Raw genomic sequence first — 17,388 nt, 5'->3', positions numbered from 1 at the left:
TACTCTATGAAGTGAGGGGAAACAGATTTATGATCATTTATAAGTAAAATGATGACAGGCTATATGATTACTGATTTTAGACTAATATTTTGGCAACTTCATAGTGAATATGTCATGATTTTTTTGTGTTATATATATATATATACACAGTGGTATGAAAAAGTATTTGAACCTTTTGGAATTTCTCACATTTCTGCATAAAGTCACCATCAAATGTGATCTGATCTTTGTCACAATCACAGCTGAAACAACAGATTTTCATATTTTATTGAGGATATTATTCAATCAATGACAGAAGGGGGAAAAAATAAGTGAACCATCACATTTAGTATTTTGTGGCCCCCCCTTTGGCAGCAATAACTTCAACCAGAAGCTATCTGTAGCTGCAGTTCAGTCTGGCACATCGATCAGGACTCATCTTGGTCCATTCTTCTCTACAAAACTGCTGTAGTTCAGTCAGATTCCTGGGATGTCTGGCATGAATTGCTGTCTTTAGGTCATGCCACAGCATCTCAATGGGGTTCAAGTCTGGACTTTGTTTTGGTCATTCCAGAATGTGTATTTTGTTCTTCTGAAACCATTCTGAAGTTGATTTACTTCTGTGTTTTGGATCATTGTCTTGTTGCATCATCCAGCCTCTTTTTAGCTTCAACTGTCTGACAGACAGCCTCAAGGTTTTCCTGCAAAACATCCTGATAAACCTTTGAATTCATTCTTTCATTAATGATTGCAAGTTGTCCACTCCCTGAGGCAGCAAAACAGCCCCAAATGCCGATGCTTCCTCCACCATGCTTCACGGCGGAGATGAGGTGTTGATGTTGGTGAGCTGTTCCATTTTTCCTCCACACATAACGTTGTGTATTAATCCCAAACAATTCAACTTTGGTTTCATCAGTCCACAAAATATCTTGCCAAAACTTCTGTGGAGTGTCCAAGTGCCTTTTTGCGAGCATTAAATTAGCAACAATGTATTTTTTTAGACAGCAGTGGCTTCCTCTGTGGAGTCCTCCCATTAACACCATTCTTTGCCATTGTTTTACATATAGTTAATGTGTGCACAGAGATATTGGACTGTGCCAGTGATTTCTGTAAGTTTTTAGCAGACACTCAAGGCTTCTTTTTTTACCTCTGAGTATTCTGCGCTGAATTCATGGCGTCATCTTTGGTCACGGCCACTCCTTGGGAGAGAAGCAACAGTGCCAAACTTTCTCCATTTGTAGACAACTTCTCTGACTGTCGATTGATGAACATCCAGACTTTTAGAGATGGTTTTACACATCAACAATCCTTGATCGCAGGTCTTGAGAAAGCTCTTTTGACCGAGCCACGATGCACTCAGACAATGCTTCTCATCAAGACAATGCTCAACAGGTGTGTGTTTTATAATGGGCAGGGCAGATTTAAACCACTCATCAGTGATCGGGCACACACCTGACTTAAATTATTTGGTAAAAATTGGTCTCAATCGCTATTTAAGTCTCTTTAGGCAGAGGGTTCACTTAGTTATTTTTCCCCCTTCTTTCATTGTTTGCATGCTATCCTCATTAAAATATGAAAACCTATACATGTTTGGGTGGTTTTAGTTAAAGCAGACACTATTTTTACATCTGTGTGATTTTGACAAAGATAAGATCACATTTGATGGTGATTTTATGCAAAAATGTGAAAAGTTGGTGACCAGTTTAGGATGTAGTCTGCCTTTACCCCGAAGTCAGCAGTTCATGACCCTGACAAGGATAAAGTCTATTAAAGTCAGGTATTTAGTATCATCGCGACTTTAAAATGACTCAAACTAACTAACCTGTGTCTTCAAGATGGGCATGATGATACCCCAAGCTGAAGGGAAACTTCTTGATGAATTCTTGATTAAAAGAAAGGAAGAGGGAATGGCGCACTTTCCCAAAGTTAATGCAAAATTAAGCCAATATAAAAACTTAATCTTTTGGTGCCCCTATTTCCTCCAGTGTTTGTTGCAAAATTTAGAGAAGGTAGCGAGTCAAGTTGGGAACATCATGAAACAGTTTCACTTGTGGCCTTAGAGTGCTGATATGGTAATCGCAAGAACAGGAGCGAAGCCTGAAGAGCAAATGAAGATACATTTTTCATCAGTGAGTAGCAGCTTGAAAGCCAGCACCCCTCCAAATACAAAATGTCATGTCCTTTTGCATCTTCAGCTTCTCCAGCTGTTAAATGTGTGCTTCATGTTGGACGTGCTTTTCTTTAATAAACATGTAATACACGACCCTCATTCCAGCTTCCATCATCTGGGATACAAAGGTGCTAATATATTCCTGAGCTGCAGTCCCTTGAGCTGCTCCTTTCAAGAAAGCCGTGCTTCATGGAGGCCGTAATGGCTGATTTGATTTAAAGAAACCCAATTACCACGAACAACCGAGTGATTTGATTGTTTACCGTAGGAAAAGGGAGAGTGTTGGTGAAGTAAAATTGGAGGTAATTGTCTCAGTGAGATGTTTTGAGAGATGAAGCCACTTGATTTGCCGTAGGCGTTTTTCTCAATGAGAATATGTTTATTAAACAGTTATCAGTGTTTATTCATCTGAAAAGTGGGTACAGATTATTTTATATTATTCTAAAAATCTTGCCTAGCAAACCAAATATCATGATCTACAGCAATTAAGATCTTTGATGTAGTAAAAAAGTAACTGGCATTTAGAAAAAATTCTTGGTTATTGATTACTGTTTAAAAGACTACCAGATTGACACCAGTGTTGTTTACATCAACAATGAAGAGAACAAAAATATGATCAACGGACACATTTTTTCGTGACGATGACCAGCTAAAATCGTGGTTTGGCAGACTAGAACATAACGAGACCGATGCCAGTTTTTGTCTGACGAGACGACAACGAGACAAAAATGCAACATTTGCCACGTTTACATGGAGCCAAATATTCCAATTACAATCGGAATATTTGTTCAAACCGAATAAATGTGTTCCATATAAACACCTCATTCGGAATGAACAGGCCCATACCGAATGGAATTTCATTCCGATTCACAGGGGTGGAATATTCCTTTTCCCAAACCGATTAGAAGTAAAATTATATCATGTAAACAGGGAAGCGGAATGGTGTCTGGTTGCGTTCTTTCTGCACATGCTCCGTACTGACGTGGTGACGTCACTTTGTGACGTAAGTAACGTCACTTGCAACATGGCTTCCAAGCACAGCGCACCTAATTGGAGTCCGGCGGAAAGATTGTATTTAATTCAAACTTTAAAAGAATTGAATATAATTGCTCGCTTAGACGGGCGTAAAACGAGGAACAGTGAACTATTTAAAAAAGTTCACGAGAGGCTACACGAAGCCGGAATAGACCGGAGCGTTGACCAGATTAGAAACAGGTGGAAAACTGGCTACTACAAGGCAAAAGAGCAAAACAGCAGAAGCGGATACGACTCCACAAACACAACAAGTGGGTTAAAATTAAAACAGCAGCACTCCGACGATCGATCTCCATGTTTTGCAACGTGACGCTTTGTTTTGATTAATCTGCGCATGTCAGACGGCAGTTGTCAAACGTCCTTTCGGAATAAAGGCAGTCACATGTAAACGCTGGATCGGAATAGATGAAGTGACATGTAAACAGCTGATCTGAAATTTCCATTCAGAATGATTTGAATCGGTATGAATAAAAGTCAGCATGTAAACGTGGCTATTGTTTCTGTGATATGTTCACAATGCGTGGAATTTTCATATTGTACGTCAGCTTGCAACGTGGGTTCGGGTCGTGTCACTCATGTAAGATGTGCTGCGCGTCTCCCTCCTCACCTGAGTTTAGGTTGTGTCTCAAGCTAGGCTGCGCGCCATCTTGCTTGTTTGAAAACACGGTACGATTTGTTTTGTTAACTTGGCAAGAGAGAATACGCAATCTCGCTTTAGCCTTTAAAAGTCTGCAGAGTGATTATCAGACACTAAATTCAATTCTAGCATTAGCGCAGCATTCGTGTTCTTGTTAGCATTAGCTTCAGAATTAGCTTCCTCTTATACTGGCCAGTCTAAAGCAGAGCCACTTGGCTTTTCTGGTCAGTAAGTCTAGAGCACAGGTGTTAAACCAATTCCAGAAAGGGGCAACTGGGTGCAGGTTTGCTTTCCAACCAATGAAGAGGACACCTTTTCACCAATTAGAACTTTTACATGTGTAATCAGTTAAACTTTGTCAGGTGCTGCTTGTTTCAGCAGGAAGTTCATTGGTTAAACTCTCTGTGCGTTATCGGTTGGAACAAAATCCAGCACCCACTAGGCCCTTTCTGGAACCGGTTTGACACTCTAGAGCAGTGGTCTCAAACCGGTCCTCAAAGGGCCGCAGGGGGTACTGGATTTCATTCCAACCAAACGAGACAAATACCTTTTCACCAATCTGGTTTCTTACAAGTGTAATCAGTTGATTGCAATCAGGTGCTGCTTATGTTAGTAGAAACCTCATTGGTTGAACTGTTTGTGCTGGATCTGTTGGAACAAAAACCAGGACCCACTGCGGCCCTTTGTGGAGTCGGTTTGAGACCGCTGCTCTAGAGGATGTTAAATGCCTGCACTTTTTTTGAATTTGAATGAACAGGACTCCTAGCGTTAGCTTAGCATTCACGTTAGCATTATCATTAGCTTCAGAATGACAAGTGTCCTCTTATACTGGCCAGTCTAAAGCAGAGCGACTTGGCTTTTCTGCTCAGTAAGTTCAGAGGATGTTAAACACCCGCACTTTTTTGAATTTGAATGAACAGGACTCCTAGCGTTAGCGTAGCATGGCATTTCTGGTCAGTAAGGGCTGTGGGTCCTGGTTTTTGTTCCTACCAATCGAGCACAGACAGTTTAACCAATGAAGTTTGTGCTAAAACAACCAGCACCTGACTGCAATCAACCGATTACACTTGTGAGACACCAGATTGGTGAAAAGATGTCGTCTTGTTCGGTAGGAATGAAATCCAGCACCCACTGCGGCCCTACGTGGAATAGTTTGGACACCACTGGTCTAGAGCATTTTAAACTCCCGCAGGGTGCTAAGGGTGCTGCAGCACCCCCTGGTGTTGGAGAGAAAAAAAGTTTAGATTAAAAAAAAAAAAAAAAAATCAATAAATAAAACATTGAAACGTATTTAACTTGGCAATTAAATAAATATGATTTAACTGGTTTTTTTTTGTTAATAACATGGTCACAGCCTGACACCTTTCTTGCTTCCAGGTCATGTTGAATAAGGCGCTATTGGAACGGAACAGTCAACTGTTGACAGAGGAGGTGTTAACATGGCGCAAAAATCAATTAGCGATTTTTTTCTTTACAAAAACAGCAACATTTTCTAAAATTCAATTCGAGGTCGAAACTGAATATGATTATGATAGTTTATAAATAGTGCCCACCGAGGAAAGGTTGGCTGCAGATTTAGGGGTCGTTTACATGGTGACTCTCCAAGAAGACGAAAAATTTCAAATGTGCATTGACATAGTTTCGTTTCCATTCGAACAATGTGGTAATTCCTCATGAAAACGATGTAGTATTAAAGCCAAGCCCTAGGGGGCAGTACAGATTTACAAGGCGACAGTGAATGATGCACTTTGACCCCACGGGGCTCCTCAGCCCAGAAGAAAACATGCCTGTCCATTCGAAGCAATAGCATTTTCCTTTTGCTCCAAAAGGCACAAAAATGGAAACATTCAACATATTTAAATTTTAAAATATTATTAAAACAGTAAATTAAAGCCGACGTTCCGCCATTTGCAATTTTTAATGTTAAATAGCACCGCTGCGCACGCCCAATGTGACGTGTACGAGTGCTGACGTTATTGCCGCGGGTCCGGCGCGGCAGTAGCCTTTGATATGCATGCGAAGCAAGCCCCCCTCAATCCCCCGCAATCGAATTCTTCCACTTTCGAGGCAGGATTCAGAATTTTTCGTCTTCGCCGACACCATATGCACGCGAGGCAATTCCGCTACTCAGTCATTGCGTCTTTGTGTCGCAGAGTCGCCATGTAAACTGCCCCTTAGACTGTGGATAACTGGATATTCGTGTGCAATTTATTTGAGTGTTGTAAAAAGTAGGTGTTAAACAGAGTTTACATTTGTCATTGCACCATCTAGCTGCAGGGATTTGAATTATAAGCCTTGGGTGCTTTTATTTCCAATACAAAAACTCCAACACACACTGTGGCGAAATAGAACGCTGTCTTTGTCGTAGCCTAGTAGTAGTACGTAAACTATCCAGCATGTGTGTGTACTGCCATTGTGCACGCCGGAAAAAGCTGTTGGATGGTAAAAACAAAATCATATCCTCAGCACCCCCTGCTGTTTGTGACTTCCAGCTCCCCTGGCCCGCACTTTTAAAAAAAAAATTGAATGAGCAGGACTTTTGTCTGATTTGTGTACTGAGAAATTCTTGTAATGTTTTATACTCAGAACCTTTTTATTAAAAAAAAAAAAAAAAAAAGACACGTTTTATGTACTTAAAACAGTACAGTTGTAAACTATAGTTAAGTCAGAAAGCTGTAACAAAGTATTTTTGAAGGAAATAGTCATCCATTGTATCTTCATTGTTATTTACAACATGCCTAAAACAACTTCAAGTGAAATTGTGAAGGTAATTGAAAAAAAAGTGACATTTATCCCATGAATCAATTGTTTAATTAATCGTCCGATTACTCGATTATAAAAATAATCGTTAGCTGCAGCCAGTGCTTAATTTGTAAATCATAAAGTGCTGGAATGCAAAGTGCATACGACAGCGCAGGGATGACGAAACTGGCACAGGTCCTGGAACATACGCAGAAAAATGGTGCTGAAAATAACACGCAAATGCCCATTTGCCATGCTGTGGGACTTACAGGTAATATCCATGGTATACGTAAATGCTAGGAGTGGGAACCTCTTGGTACCTCACGATACGATACGATTTGCGATACAAAGCTCACTATAACGATCTGACGATATGGCGATACAAAGATGATCGACTGTTAGGAAATCATTCAATGATATTCTACTAACAACTAAAAAAACTGAAAAAAAAAAACAAGATTCTGCTGTGAATTGGAATGAGTTTATCACTAGTAGACGTCCCATCCATTTGAACTGAGCAAGATTGACGCACCAAGTCCGCAATCAGGTCTCCCGGACAGTCCACAACAAATGGCGGGATGGTCTGTCTTAACAAAGAACACAGGAGAACACCCGATATCCAACTGATAACACGACTGACAAGACTCCAAGAGCCCCTTTGACGCTGAGGTGGCAAAATCCACGTTCCTCGTTGCCCGGACAACAGTAACTCCCGAATCCTCCTGTCTAATCCACAAAAAGACAATAATCCCAAATAGGAGTGGGAACCTCTTGGTACCTCACGATACGATACGATTTGGGATAAAAAGCTCACGACAACGATGATCTGACGATGTAGCGATACAACGATTATCGATACATTGGTCAGGAAATCATTCTAGGATATTCTACAAAAAACTAATAAACAGAAACACAAGCTTCTGCTGTGAATTGGAATGAGTTTAACACTAGTAGACGTCCAATCCATTGGAACTGGGAGGGTGGCAGCGAATGAACATTCGCTGCCATCCCTCCCACGTACCCGCATGGATCCGAGATTTACTCAGAAAACAGTGAAGTTTGGTGGTTACATCCTTACCAAAATCAGGTTATTAGTAGGGCTGTCAAAATTATCGGGTTAACGGGCGTTAATTAATTTTTAAAAATTAATCACATTAACATATTTGATGCAATTAACGCACTCCCCCCGCTCAGACAGATTTAAATGACAGTACAGTGAACTGCTTGTTAATTGTGTTTCATGGAGTTTTGCCGCCCTCTGCTGGCGCTTGGGTGCGACTGAAATTATAGGCTTCAGCACCCATGAGCATTGTGAAAGTAATTATTGACATCAACAATGGCGGGCTACTAGTTTATTTTTTGATTGAACATTTTACAAATTTTATTAAAACGAAAACATTAAGAGGGGTTTTAATATAAAATTTCTATAACTTGTACTAACATTTTTCTTTTAAGAACTACAAGTCTTTCTATCCATGGATCGCATTAACAGAATGTTAAGAATGTTAATGCCATCTTGTTGATTTATTTTATAATAAACAAATAGTCCTTATGTACTGTATTTTGAATGTATATATCCATCTTGTGTCTTATCTTTCCATTCCAACAATAATTTACAGAAAAATATGGCATATTTTATAGATGGGTTGAATTGCGATTAATTGCGATTAATTACGATTAATTAATTTTTAAGCTGTAATTAACGCGATTAAAAATTTTAATCGTTTGACAGCCCTAGTTATTAGTAGAAGCGTGCAAAATTTCCGATTTTTAGATTATTCGCGATTCGGCCGTGGAATATTCGAGAACGATTCAAAAACATCCAAATTCCGATTATTGAATTATACCAGGTAAAGCGGAAATAAAACACGGTCTTCGGGACGCAATGAGGAACGGACCGAGAGTAAATATCATGTGCAGCTAATGCCGCTAGGTAAAAAAAAAACAATAATACCTGACTGCGGCCGTCAGCTGCTACCAACAGCGTCCAGTTGCTAGTTGCTACAAACATACGGCAACATACGGCTGTGGTAGATCTCACATATATCTAGACTAGATGTGAAATGACAGACTTTCCTGCGATAGTAAACAGGCGCCATCTTAAAGCAGTAGACTTCTCTAGAAGGCTCTGTTGTAGAGAACCTAATTATTTTTTATCTAAAATACCCCTAAATCGGCAAAATCTTGACTTGAATCTATCTTTAAATGATGAAACCGTTTTAAAACTTTCACATATCGAAAGTAGATGGAAATTATGGAATAACGGTCGCAATTTTAACAACTTTAACGGTTGATTCACAACATTAAATGAATTGAATGTAGTTTAAAGCTGCTGATACAGTATGGGGACTTGAGTATTTTATTTACTGTTTTTAACCGGTAACTTGATATTAAAATAGCAGTTTGGTTTATTTAGCCTGAGAGGATTTTGGAACAAATATACAAAAGATAAAAAAATAATGGGAGGAGGGGGGCATCAATAATCGATTTATAATCGAATCGGAATCTCTGAATCGTAATCGAATCGTTAGGTGCCCAAAGATTCCCACCTCTAGTTATTAGAAATTATTTCTACAAAATGGATAAGCGACAAGACTTTTGTAAGGGACTGTAAATGAGTCAGTGTCATGTGATGCCTGTCCTTCTTTTTGCCTCAATTGTACAGTTGAGAGTATTGATACTTCATTACTTCATTCTGACCTCAAACACAAGAGTTGCAATCAAGCACTTAGCGCAATCCCCGCGGTACGCAGCTGCCGTTTCCCGGGTAACGTCTTGGGCGCCGGCGTCAACGGTGTGAGACAGAATGGCGAAGGAGAAAGACGATATGAGCTCATGTCTGAAATGGTATTAGTTAGAGATACGTAGGTGTCGAATTAAGGAGGTAAGGTTGAAGGAAGATTAATAGTCATGTTGAAGAATGGAAGGTGGGCAACGGAGGGAGGAGAGTAGGCGGGGAGGTTTAAGTCGACAATAACGGTGTGATAAGGAAAGAAAGAAAAGACCACGAGAGCACATTCGCCGATTGACTCGTCATTTCGGGTGACAGTTATATTAAACTTGACGTCACGTATTTAATATAACCTCAGTATTGCTCTCCGTATTTGTATGAAATGTTTTCTGCAAAACAGAAACAGGGAAAAAAAAAAACACAATTAAATCAAGCCGCCAATTAATTAAGCGTCTGGAATTAATACCGATTTTGAATTAATCGCTTTTCATCCGGCATTAACTTTGTTTTGGTGGCAAGCACAGCGTGTGTTTATTAAAAGCGTTGCAGATAGCTGCTCTATTTGGAATAATGTGACTACTCCTTGGCATTCTAGCGTTGTTCCCAATTCATGTGTGTCAAATTGCCGTCGCTAAGTCAACGGTTCAGAATCGCAAAGACGGATTGCCTCGCCGTAAATGCGACTCATTTTTTTTTTCCTGAATCGGGTTTACGGGATGTTATACAATTCGAAAAGAAAGGTGGAAAATGCTACAAAAAGGATGAGCGATGAGATGAACGATGCTAAGTGACATCAATATGCCGGCAGATTACATTAAAGACGGTTGAAATAGCGCTTTGTCTTCAGCTGTCACTGCTTCTCTTGCTCTTTTATTCTAAGCTAACCCGGAAAAACAAAAAAAGATGTTAATCTGTACTTGAAACTTACAAGCCCAACAGTGACGTCAAAATTTGTGGCTGAAATTTGAAGATGTAAAAAAATGCTCTGTAAAACATCTTTGTCACCCAAGGATTGTTTTTGCCTTAATGTAAAGAAACAGAAGTTGACTGTGAGGTTTGAATCAGTGTGTACTAATAAAGATTGTGTACAAGGGCCAAGCAAGATGGGGCTAGTACTGTCGACCTCTGCCTCCTTGCTGTCAACACTAATAATGTCACACCTCACCGAGAGCAAACGCTCGTCTCTAAACCAGTTCTTATGCTTCTCTGTTTGCATGACTGAGATATTGTTGTCTTCGCAGTTCCTCTAGAATTGTTCTGCATTCGAAAATGAGAAGGAAGAATTAAAATACTTCATTGTTCCTGAGTGAAAATACTCCCCAAAAATATTTATGGGATGGCGAGCAATGTTCCATCTAATTTTTCATGCGTCTGAGCAGACACACAAGCTCGATCGATCGGGTCCAATCACGTCATTTTCAAAGTATCGGAAGCGGCAAAAAAATATCGGACATGCCTTTTTTTAATACATATATATTTTTGAATTAAATCGTTTTCTAATTGTATTTAACGTTACAGACATAATGTCTTACACTCATCCAGAGTCTTTAGTTTAAGCTTAAGGTAGAGTTTATCGCGTTAATGGCGTGAATTAATATTTTTTACGTTTATCACATTACAATATTTAACGCAATTAACGCATGCGCTGCACGACCCACTCACGCATTGTCGCGTTCAATCTATAATGGCGCCGTTTTACCCATACAGTATATAGAGCTAAAAGCCAGTGTAAAATGAGTAGAGAGAATTTTGGCAGCCTTTGGAGCCTTTTTTTAAATGGTTAAAGCTTTAAAGCCCTCTCCCAACAATTAGAATAATCGTGGGAAGCAATGTGGGGAAGAAAGGTAGTAGTTGATCTTTTTCTGAACGCCTTAAGTTATTTCCCAACGCAGAGAAGATATATCAATTGGTACCACGACGCACAGTCATGGTTGCACTTCCCATCATGCATTTGGGCAGAAGTTAAATGGCTACAATATCATTTACTGAAAGCTCAACAAATACACTAGATGGCAATATTTAGTCACAATATACAAAGTCACATTTATCCTTTAAGAATTACAAGTCTTTCTATCTGTGGATCCCTCTCACAGAAAGAATGTGAATATTGTAAATGCCATCTTGAGGATTTATTGTCATAATAAACAAATACAGTACTTATGCATGTATGTTGAATGTATATATTCGTCCGACTTTTATTCTTTTTTTTTAATGCATTGCCAAAATGTATATGATCGGGTAAAATTATCGGGAATGATTGGAATTGAATCGGGGGGTAAAAAAAGCAATCGGATCGGGAAATATCGGGATGGGCAGATACTGAAACTAAAACGATCGGGATCGGATCGGGAGCAAAAAACATGATCGGAATAACCCTACCCGTAGTGTCAACACATGGTCAATGTGTACACATTGTGTACACATGTGTACACGAGTTTGCTAGGAAATCACCTGTAGACACAACAAAAAGGCCCAGGTGATATTTACAAACTGATATAGAAAAACTTCCTACATTTTTTTCAATATTATTATTATAAGGACCCTCACTGACAACAGTAATTAATTACGATGGCAAGCCTGATTTTTAGGGTTGCAGTTGCCACTCCAGGCCACCCTGCTGGATCAGCCCCTGTAAGTACTGTACTTCTATTTGCATATCAGTAGTTCAGCATCAAGGTTCGCCAGGTCAAAAACCATTTCTCGTAACACAACAAAAAACACTGTTTAATATTTTAGAGATTTGAGTTTGAAAACACCAAATTATTCATTAGTCTTTCCCTCAAAGCCATCTTTATTAGGAGACTTTAGCAATAACTCTTCGCTTTCTCGTCGGGTTTTGAAGAGGCTAATTAAGGAGCGCTATAAAAGTTGATCAACGGCCTTCAAATGTTTTCATCAATTAGCCGACATCTTAAATTCAGGAGAAGATCATATATTGTTCTCGTCGTAAAAGCCAGAATATAAAAGCTCATCTAATTCTGTGACTGTTACTCGAGGTGAATTTTTTTTTTAATCCATTAATTTAAATGGAGTCTTTAGGTCGATAATGTGAAAGCAAATGGCTCAGTTGGATTTGGGTGCAAATGCCTTTTTAACAGTTTTAACTCCTTCATCAAAAGCATCAAGCCCAGGGAGCCTGTAAAAATGGTATACATTGACTGAACACATTTCCAGTTTTTACATGAAGTCTTGTACATAATGGTAAGTAAAGTGATCACATTTTTTTTCTGTTGAAACAAAGTAATCAACTAAATTCAAACTAGACATAAGTGTAAAGTGTAGTCCTTCTGCTACCTCGCAGCAGCTAATGTTGCATGGGAATGTGACGCTTGACAGCGGCATTACTCTGTTCTAATACTACATCAACAGAGCCCAAAGAGACTCTCCAAATCCTTCCCTGCAAATGAGGGAAGCATGGTTGCTATAGAAACCAGCGGGCCCAATACAAAAGCTGCAATAATTAAAGATACCGGAGGCAGAAATACATATACGCGCTCCCCTTCAAAAGCATTAAAATCAGGGCCGGCCCAGGCCATTTGGGGGCCCTAAGCAAAATAATGCAAAGGGGCCCGTATTTTTGGCCCACCATTTCGTCACAGTGTACTATGAAACCCATACATGCAATCCAACCCATACATCCATATTTGGTATATTAATCAGATTTTGTTGCACTGCATACTTCAAACTTCTCACCCCAAATGATTGTCAGTACTTACAGTAGCGCTAAACCTTTTTGTAAAAGAGGAAAGAAAGTCTGCGTATAGGCTGGGCCGGCCCTGATTAAAATCAACAACAACAGAATCAACAGGAAGTGACCCAGAACTGCCCGAAAAATCAACAAGAAGTGACTGAAAATCAACTTCAAATGACCTGGGATGCCACCAAAATTCAACGCGTTGGTTGCCATTGAAAAGATTTCACTATCAGTTGACGAGAAACGGGGGCTGATCCGTAGGGGCCTATTTTCAAAAACTTAAAATTCAAGTATTTTCGAAACCGAAGCCGCTAGTGACCTAAAACCAAATCAGACCCATCCCTTAGGCATATATGAGTCTGCATGAGCAGCGACATAAAAAATTCAGCCGTTCCCTAATAAAATCCCGATTAATTATTGCTTTATACAAGTATAACAAAACTTAAAATTGCTATAAAATTCTCAAATTTTACGCTAGATGCACAAACATCACCAAATGCAGATAAGATCACCTATATTTTCAGTTAATAAAATAAGGCAAATAAGATAAAAATAAGGCAATAAGTTTTTGCTTTAAATAGCAACTTAATTTGTTAAAATTTTTAAAAAATTTTTGTTCAACACCAAATAAATCACTCAATTTTCACATCAGAAACTTAAAGCATGTAAATCATCTTAATTTTACTCAAAAAAAAAGCAAAAATTGCATTTTTCTATATACAATCACAATTTCTGTGGGTTGAATTCCGCTGCTGTGTAGCAGTACAAAATCCAACATGGCGCCAGTCTCAAAACAAAGAGCTTTCTAAGTTGAAAATTCTTGTGAATACAGTGGGGCAAATAAGTATTTAGTCAAAAAACAATTGTGCAAGTTCTCCTACTTGAAAAGATTAGAGGCGCCTGTAATTGTCAACATGGGCAAACCTCAATTATGAGGGACAGAATGTGGAACCCCCCCCCCCCCCCCCCAGAAAATCACACTGTTTGATTTCTAAAGAATTTATTTCCAAATTAGAGTGGAAAATAAGTATTTGGTCACCTACAAACAAGCAAGATTTCTGGCTGTCACAGAGGTCTAACTTCTAACAAGGTCTAACGAGGCTCCACTCGTTACCTGTATTAATGGCCCTTGTTTTAACTCGTTATCGGTATAAAAGACACCTGTCCACAATCTCAGTCAGTCACACTCCAAACTCCACCATGGCCAAAACCAAAGAGCTGTCGAAGAACACCAGAGACAAACTTGTAGACCTGCACCAGGCTGGGAAGACTGAATCCGCAATAGGTAAAACGCTTGGTGTAAAGAAATCAACTGTGGGAGCAATTATTAGAAAATGTAAGACATACAAGACCATTGATAATCTCTCTCGATCTGGGGCTCCTTGCAAGATCTCACCCCGTGGCGTCAAAATGATAACAAGTACGGTGAGCAAAAATCCCAGAACCACACGGGGGGACCTAGTGAATGACCTACAGAGAGCTGGGACCACAGTAACAAAGGCTACTATCAGTAACACAATGCGCCGCTAGGGACTCAAATCTTGCACTGCCAGACGTGTCCCCCTGCTGAAGAAAGTACACGTCCAGGCCTGTCTTCGGTTCACTAGAGAGCATTTGGATGATCCAGAAGAGGACTGGGAGAATGTGTTATGGTCAGATGAAAGCAAAATAGAACTTTTTGGTAGAAACACAGGTTCTCGTGTTTGGAGGAGAAAGAATACTGAATTGCATCCGAAGAACACCATACCCACTGTGAAGCATGGGGGTGGAAACATCATGCTTTAGAGCTGTTTTTCTGCAAAGGGACCAGGACGAATGATCTGTGTAAAGGAAAGAATAAATGGGGCCATGTACGTGTTTTTTTTCCCACATTTTGTCTCTCATGGTTGAGGTTTACCCATGTTGACAATTACAGGCCTCTCTAATATTTTCAAGTGGGAGAACTTGCACAATTAGTGGTTGACTAAATACTTATTTGCCCTACTGTATAATAAAATATTGTCGAATCATTTCCTGACCCATGGATCGATCTATCAAATGTAGGCAAACCTTTCGATTAGTTTTGAATAAAAAAACAAAACAAAAACACAATAGCCTTTAACCATTGAGCTGACCCCTTAAAATCATATCCAAACTTACATTGTTTTTCCCTCAATTCTTAAAACACTGAAAATTACCCGTTACCAAGTATTTTTTAAAACAGATGTGGAAGAAAATAATCATCCGGACTCACCAATTAACTCCTTGTTCCGGATGTCCAGCGCCATATTTCTGAGAGCGGTGGCTACAGCGCACACAACTTTGTCATTGTCGATCCGCAGTAACTCCACCAGGATAGGAAGTCCTTTCTCCTTACGAACAGCAGCCCGGATGTACACAGACCACTGCGAAGAATAAAAAAACTAGCTGGGGATCACTTTTTTGATGATTTTTATTGGAATTAATAAAATGTTTATCAGTAAAACATTCACGTCATGGAAAGATATCCCAACAAAACCGATACTGTGTCTTTGACTGACAATTTTCCATAATTTTGATCTCAATGATGGCTGTAACAAATAATCGATTAAATCGATTCAAATGGATTAATAAATTAGTTGCCAACGAATTCGATAATCGATTTTTGCCGGCAGCTATGAGCAGGGTTCTTGTATTGTGTGTAATGTGAGAATCCGCACGCGTGCCAGAGATTAGAGCAAGAGAGAGTTCACTGCTACACTCAGGGTGGGTTGCTGAATCAATAATACTGTATTATGAATTGCCGAGAGTTACCATAATTTTCGCATTATAAGACGCACCTGACTATAAGCCGCCACCCACCAAATTTGGCACGAAAACTGCATTTTTTCATCGATAAGCTGCACTGGACTATAAGCCGCAGTTGTCCTCAGTGTATTATTGGATATTTACACCAAAAGATATTAACCGGTAACACTATTTGACAGTGGAATCATATGATGAATCCAACTGCTCTCTGTTAAGACCAACGTAAGCTAAGTTTTTGTTTGAGCTAATGTTTTTTAATGCTTTCAGAATTGAGTTTATAGGTATATTTAGCCGTTTTTGTGGAAATATGTATCTGAACCATTTGTTATTTGTAAAAAAAACACTAGCATTTTATAGCATTTAAGCTAGTGGACTTTTTCTTTGTAAGTTAGCCAATTGTTCTTTTGTTGTACATAGATCCTCATAAATTAAAAAAAAAAAAGAAGAAAATTATAACGTTTGAGGCTCAGATTAGGTATTTCAATTTTTCATGTTCCTTATCCGATTACTCGATTATTCAAACTGAGTAGTCAACGATTAATCGACTACCAAAATATTCGATAGCTGCAGCCCTAGTATTGTGTTTGGAGACGCATATACGCACTTCACCTAGTTAGTAAAGTCTCATTTCTCTTCATCAAGAAACCACAAACATAAATGCATTCATATACAGCTTCGTTTCCTTCCAGCACCAACTCCCATTCAAACTTTAAATTGTCATACAAGAGAGTGTGCTTTGAAAAAGAAAACTATCGTCACAGTCTGCCTCCTCCCAGTGCGATTTTGTTTTTTAGTATGTTTAAAGAAAATAAATGAGTCACTGACACAATTTATATCAGCACTTGGACCACAAGATTTTTCTTTTCTTTAAATTTGAATGAACAGGACTTTTGTCTTATCTGTGCACGGAGAAATTCTTTGTGTTTTATACTCAAAACCTTGATTAAAACCTTAAAAATTCAGTTTTATGTACGTACTTAAAACATCACAGTTGTAGACTATAGTTAAGTCAGGAAACTGTAATAAAAAATTAGTTTTGAAGGAATCCATTTTGTCTTCTTTGCAACTTACAACACGCCTAAAACAACTTAAATTATGAAAGTAATTTAAAAATGGACATTTATCTGATTAATCGTTTAATAAACCATCCGATTAATCGACTCTCAAAAGAATTGTTAGTTGCAGCGCTAATAAATGAGTAGATAACTGAAATATCTGAGAGAGGCACTCAAAAAACCATGCTCGAATGGGGAATGGTATATTTTTTGAGAGGCTGAAGTCATACAACTGACTCAAAACTGTTAGAGCATATCGCAAGAGGGAGAATTATATGAAGTAGAGAGACGTCCTGAGAGCTTAGGGGCCACTCAATCCTGCCTTAGTAACTATCATGGTACACTTAGAGGGGGTTTTCAACCCTAGACAACTCAAGTAGTGCCACCTTGTGGGTCGTCTGCAGAAAGATGGATATCAGCAAAAGATAATCTACCTTTTCGAATCACTTGAACTTCAACCTATTATTGTCTGTTCTAGACCAACACTCGCGAAATGGGACTTATATACAGTAAATTCAGGGTAATAATCATGATTGGGACATAAAGGCCTAAGATAGGACAACATGCATGTCATCTTCA

The 17,388-nt window shown here is 39.0% G+C and overlaps 1 protein-coding gene across 10 annotated transcripts in view; it reads right to left on the bottom strand.

Annotated features, from left to right (window-relative positions):
* Window positions 1-17,388, bottom strand: part of ctnnd2a (catenin (cadherin-associated protein), delta 2a) — a 542,938-nt gene that overhangs the window by 59,246 nt on the left and 466,304 nt on the right. For all 10 annotated transcript variants that reach the window (XM_057823756.1, XM_057823762.1, XM_057823757.1 and 7 more), the window contains one exon: window positions 15,222-15,372. In XM_057823756.1, the coding sequence (XP_057679739.1) occupies window positions 15,222-15,372 (151 nt within the window). The remainder of the gene's footprint in view (window positions 1-15,221; window positions 15,373-17,388) is intronic.

Source organism: Corythoichthys intestinalis, chromosome 20 (genome assembly GCF_030265065.1).
Source record: "Corythoichthys intestinalis isolate RoL2023-P3 chromosome 20, ASM3026506v1, whole genome shotgun sequence".
Taxonomy (NCBI): Eukaryota; Metazoa; Chordata; class Actinopteri; order Syngnathiformes; family Syngnathidae; genus Corythoichthys; species Corythoichthys intestinalis.
The sequence above is the reverse complement of the archived record's forward strand: the minus strand, read 5'-3'. Positions and strand labels throughout refer to the sequence as shown.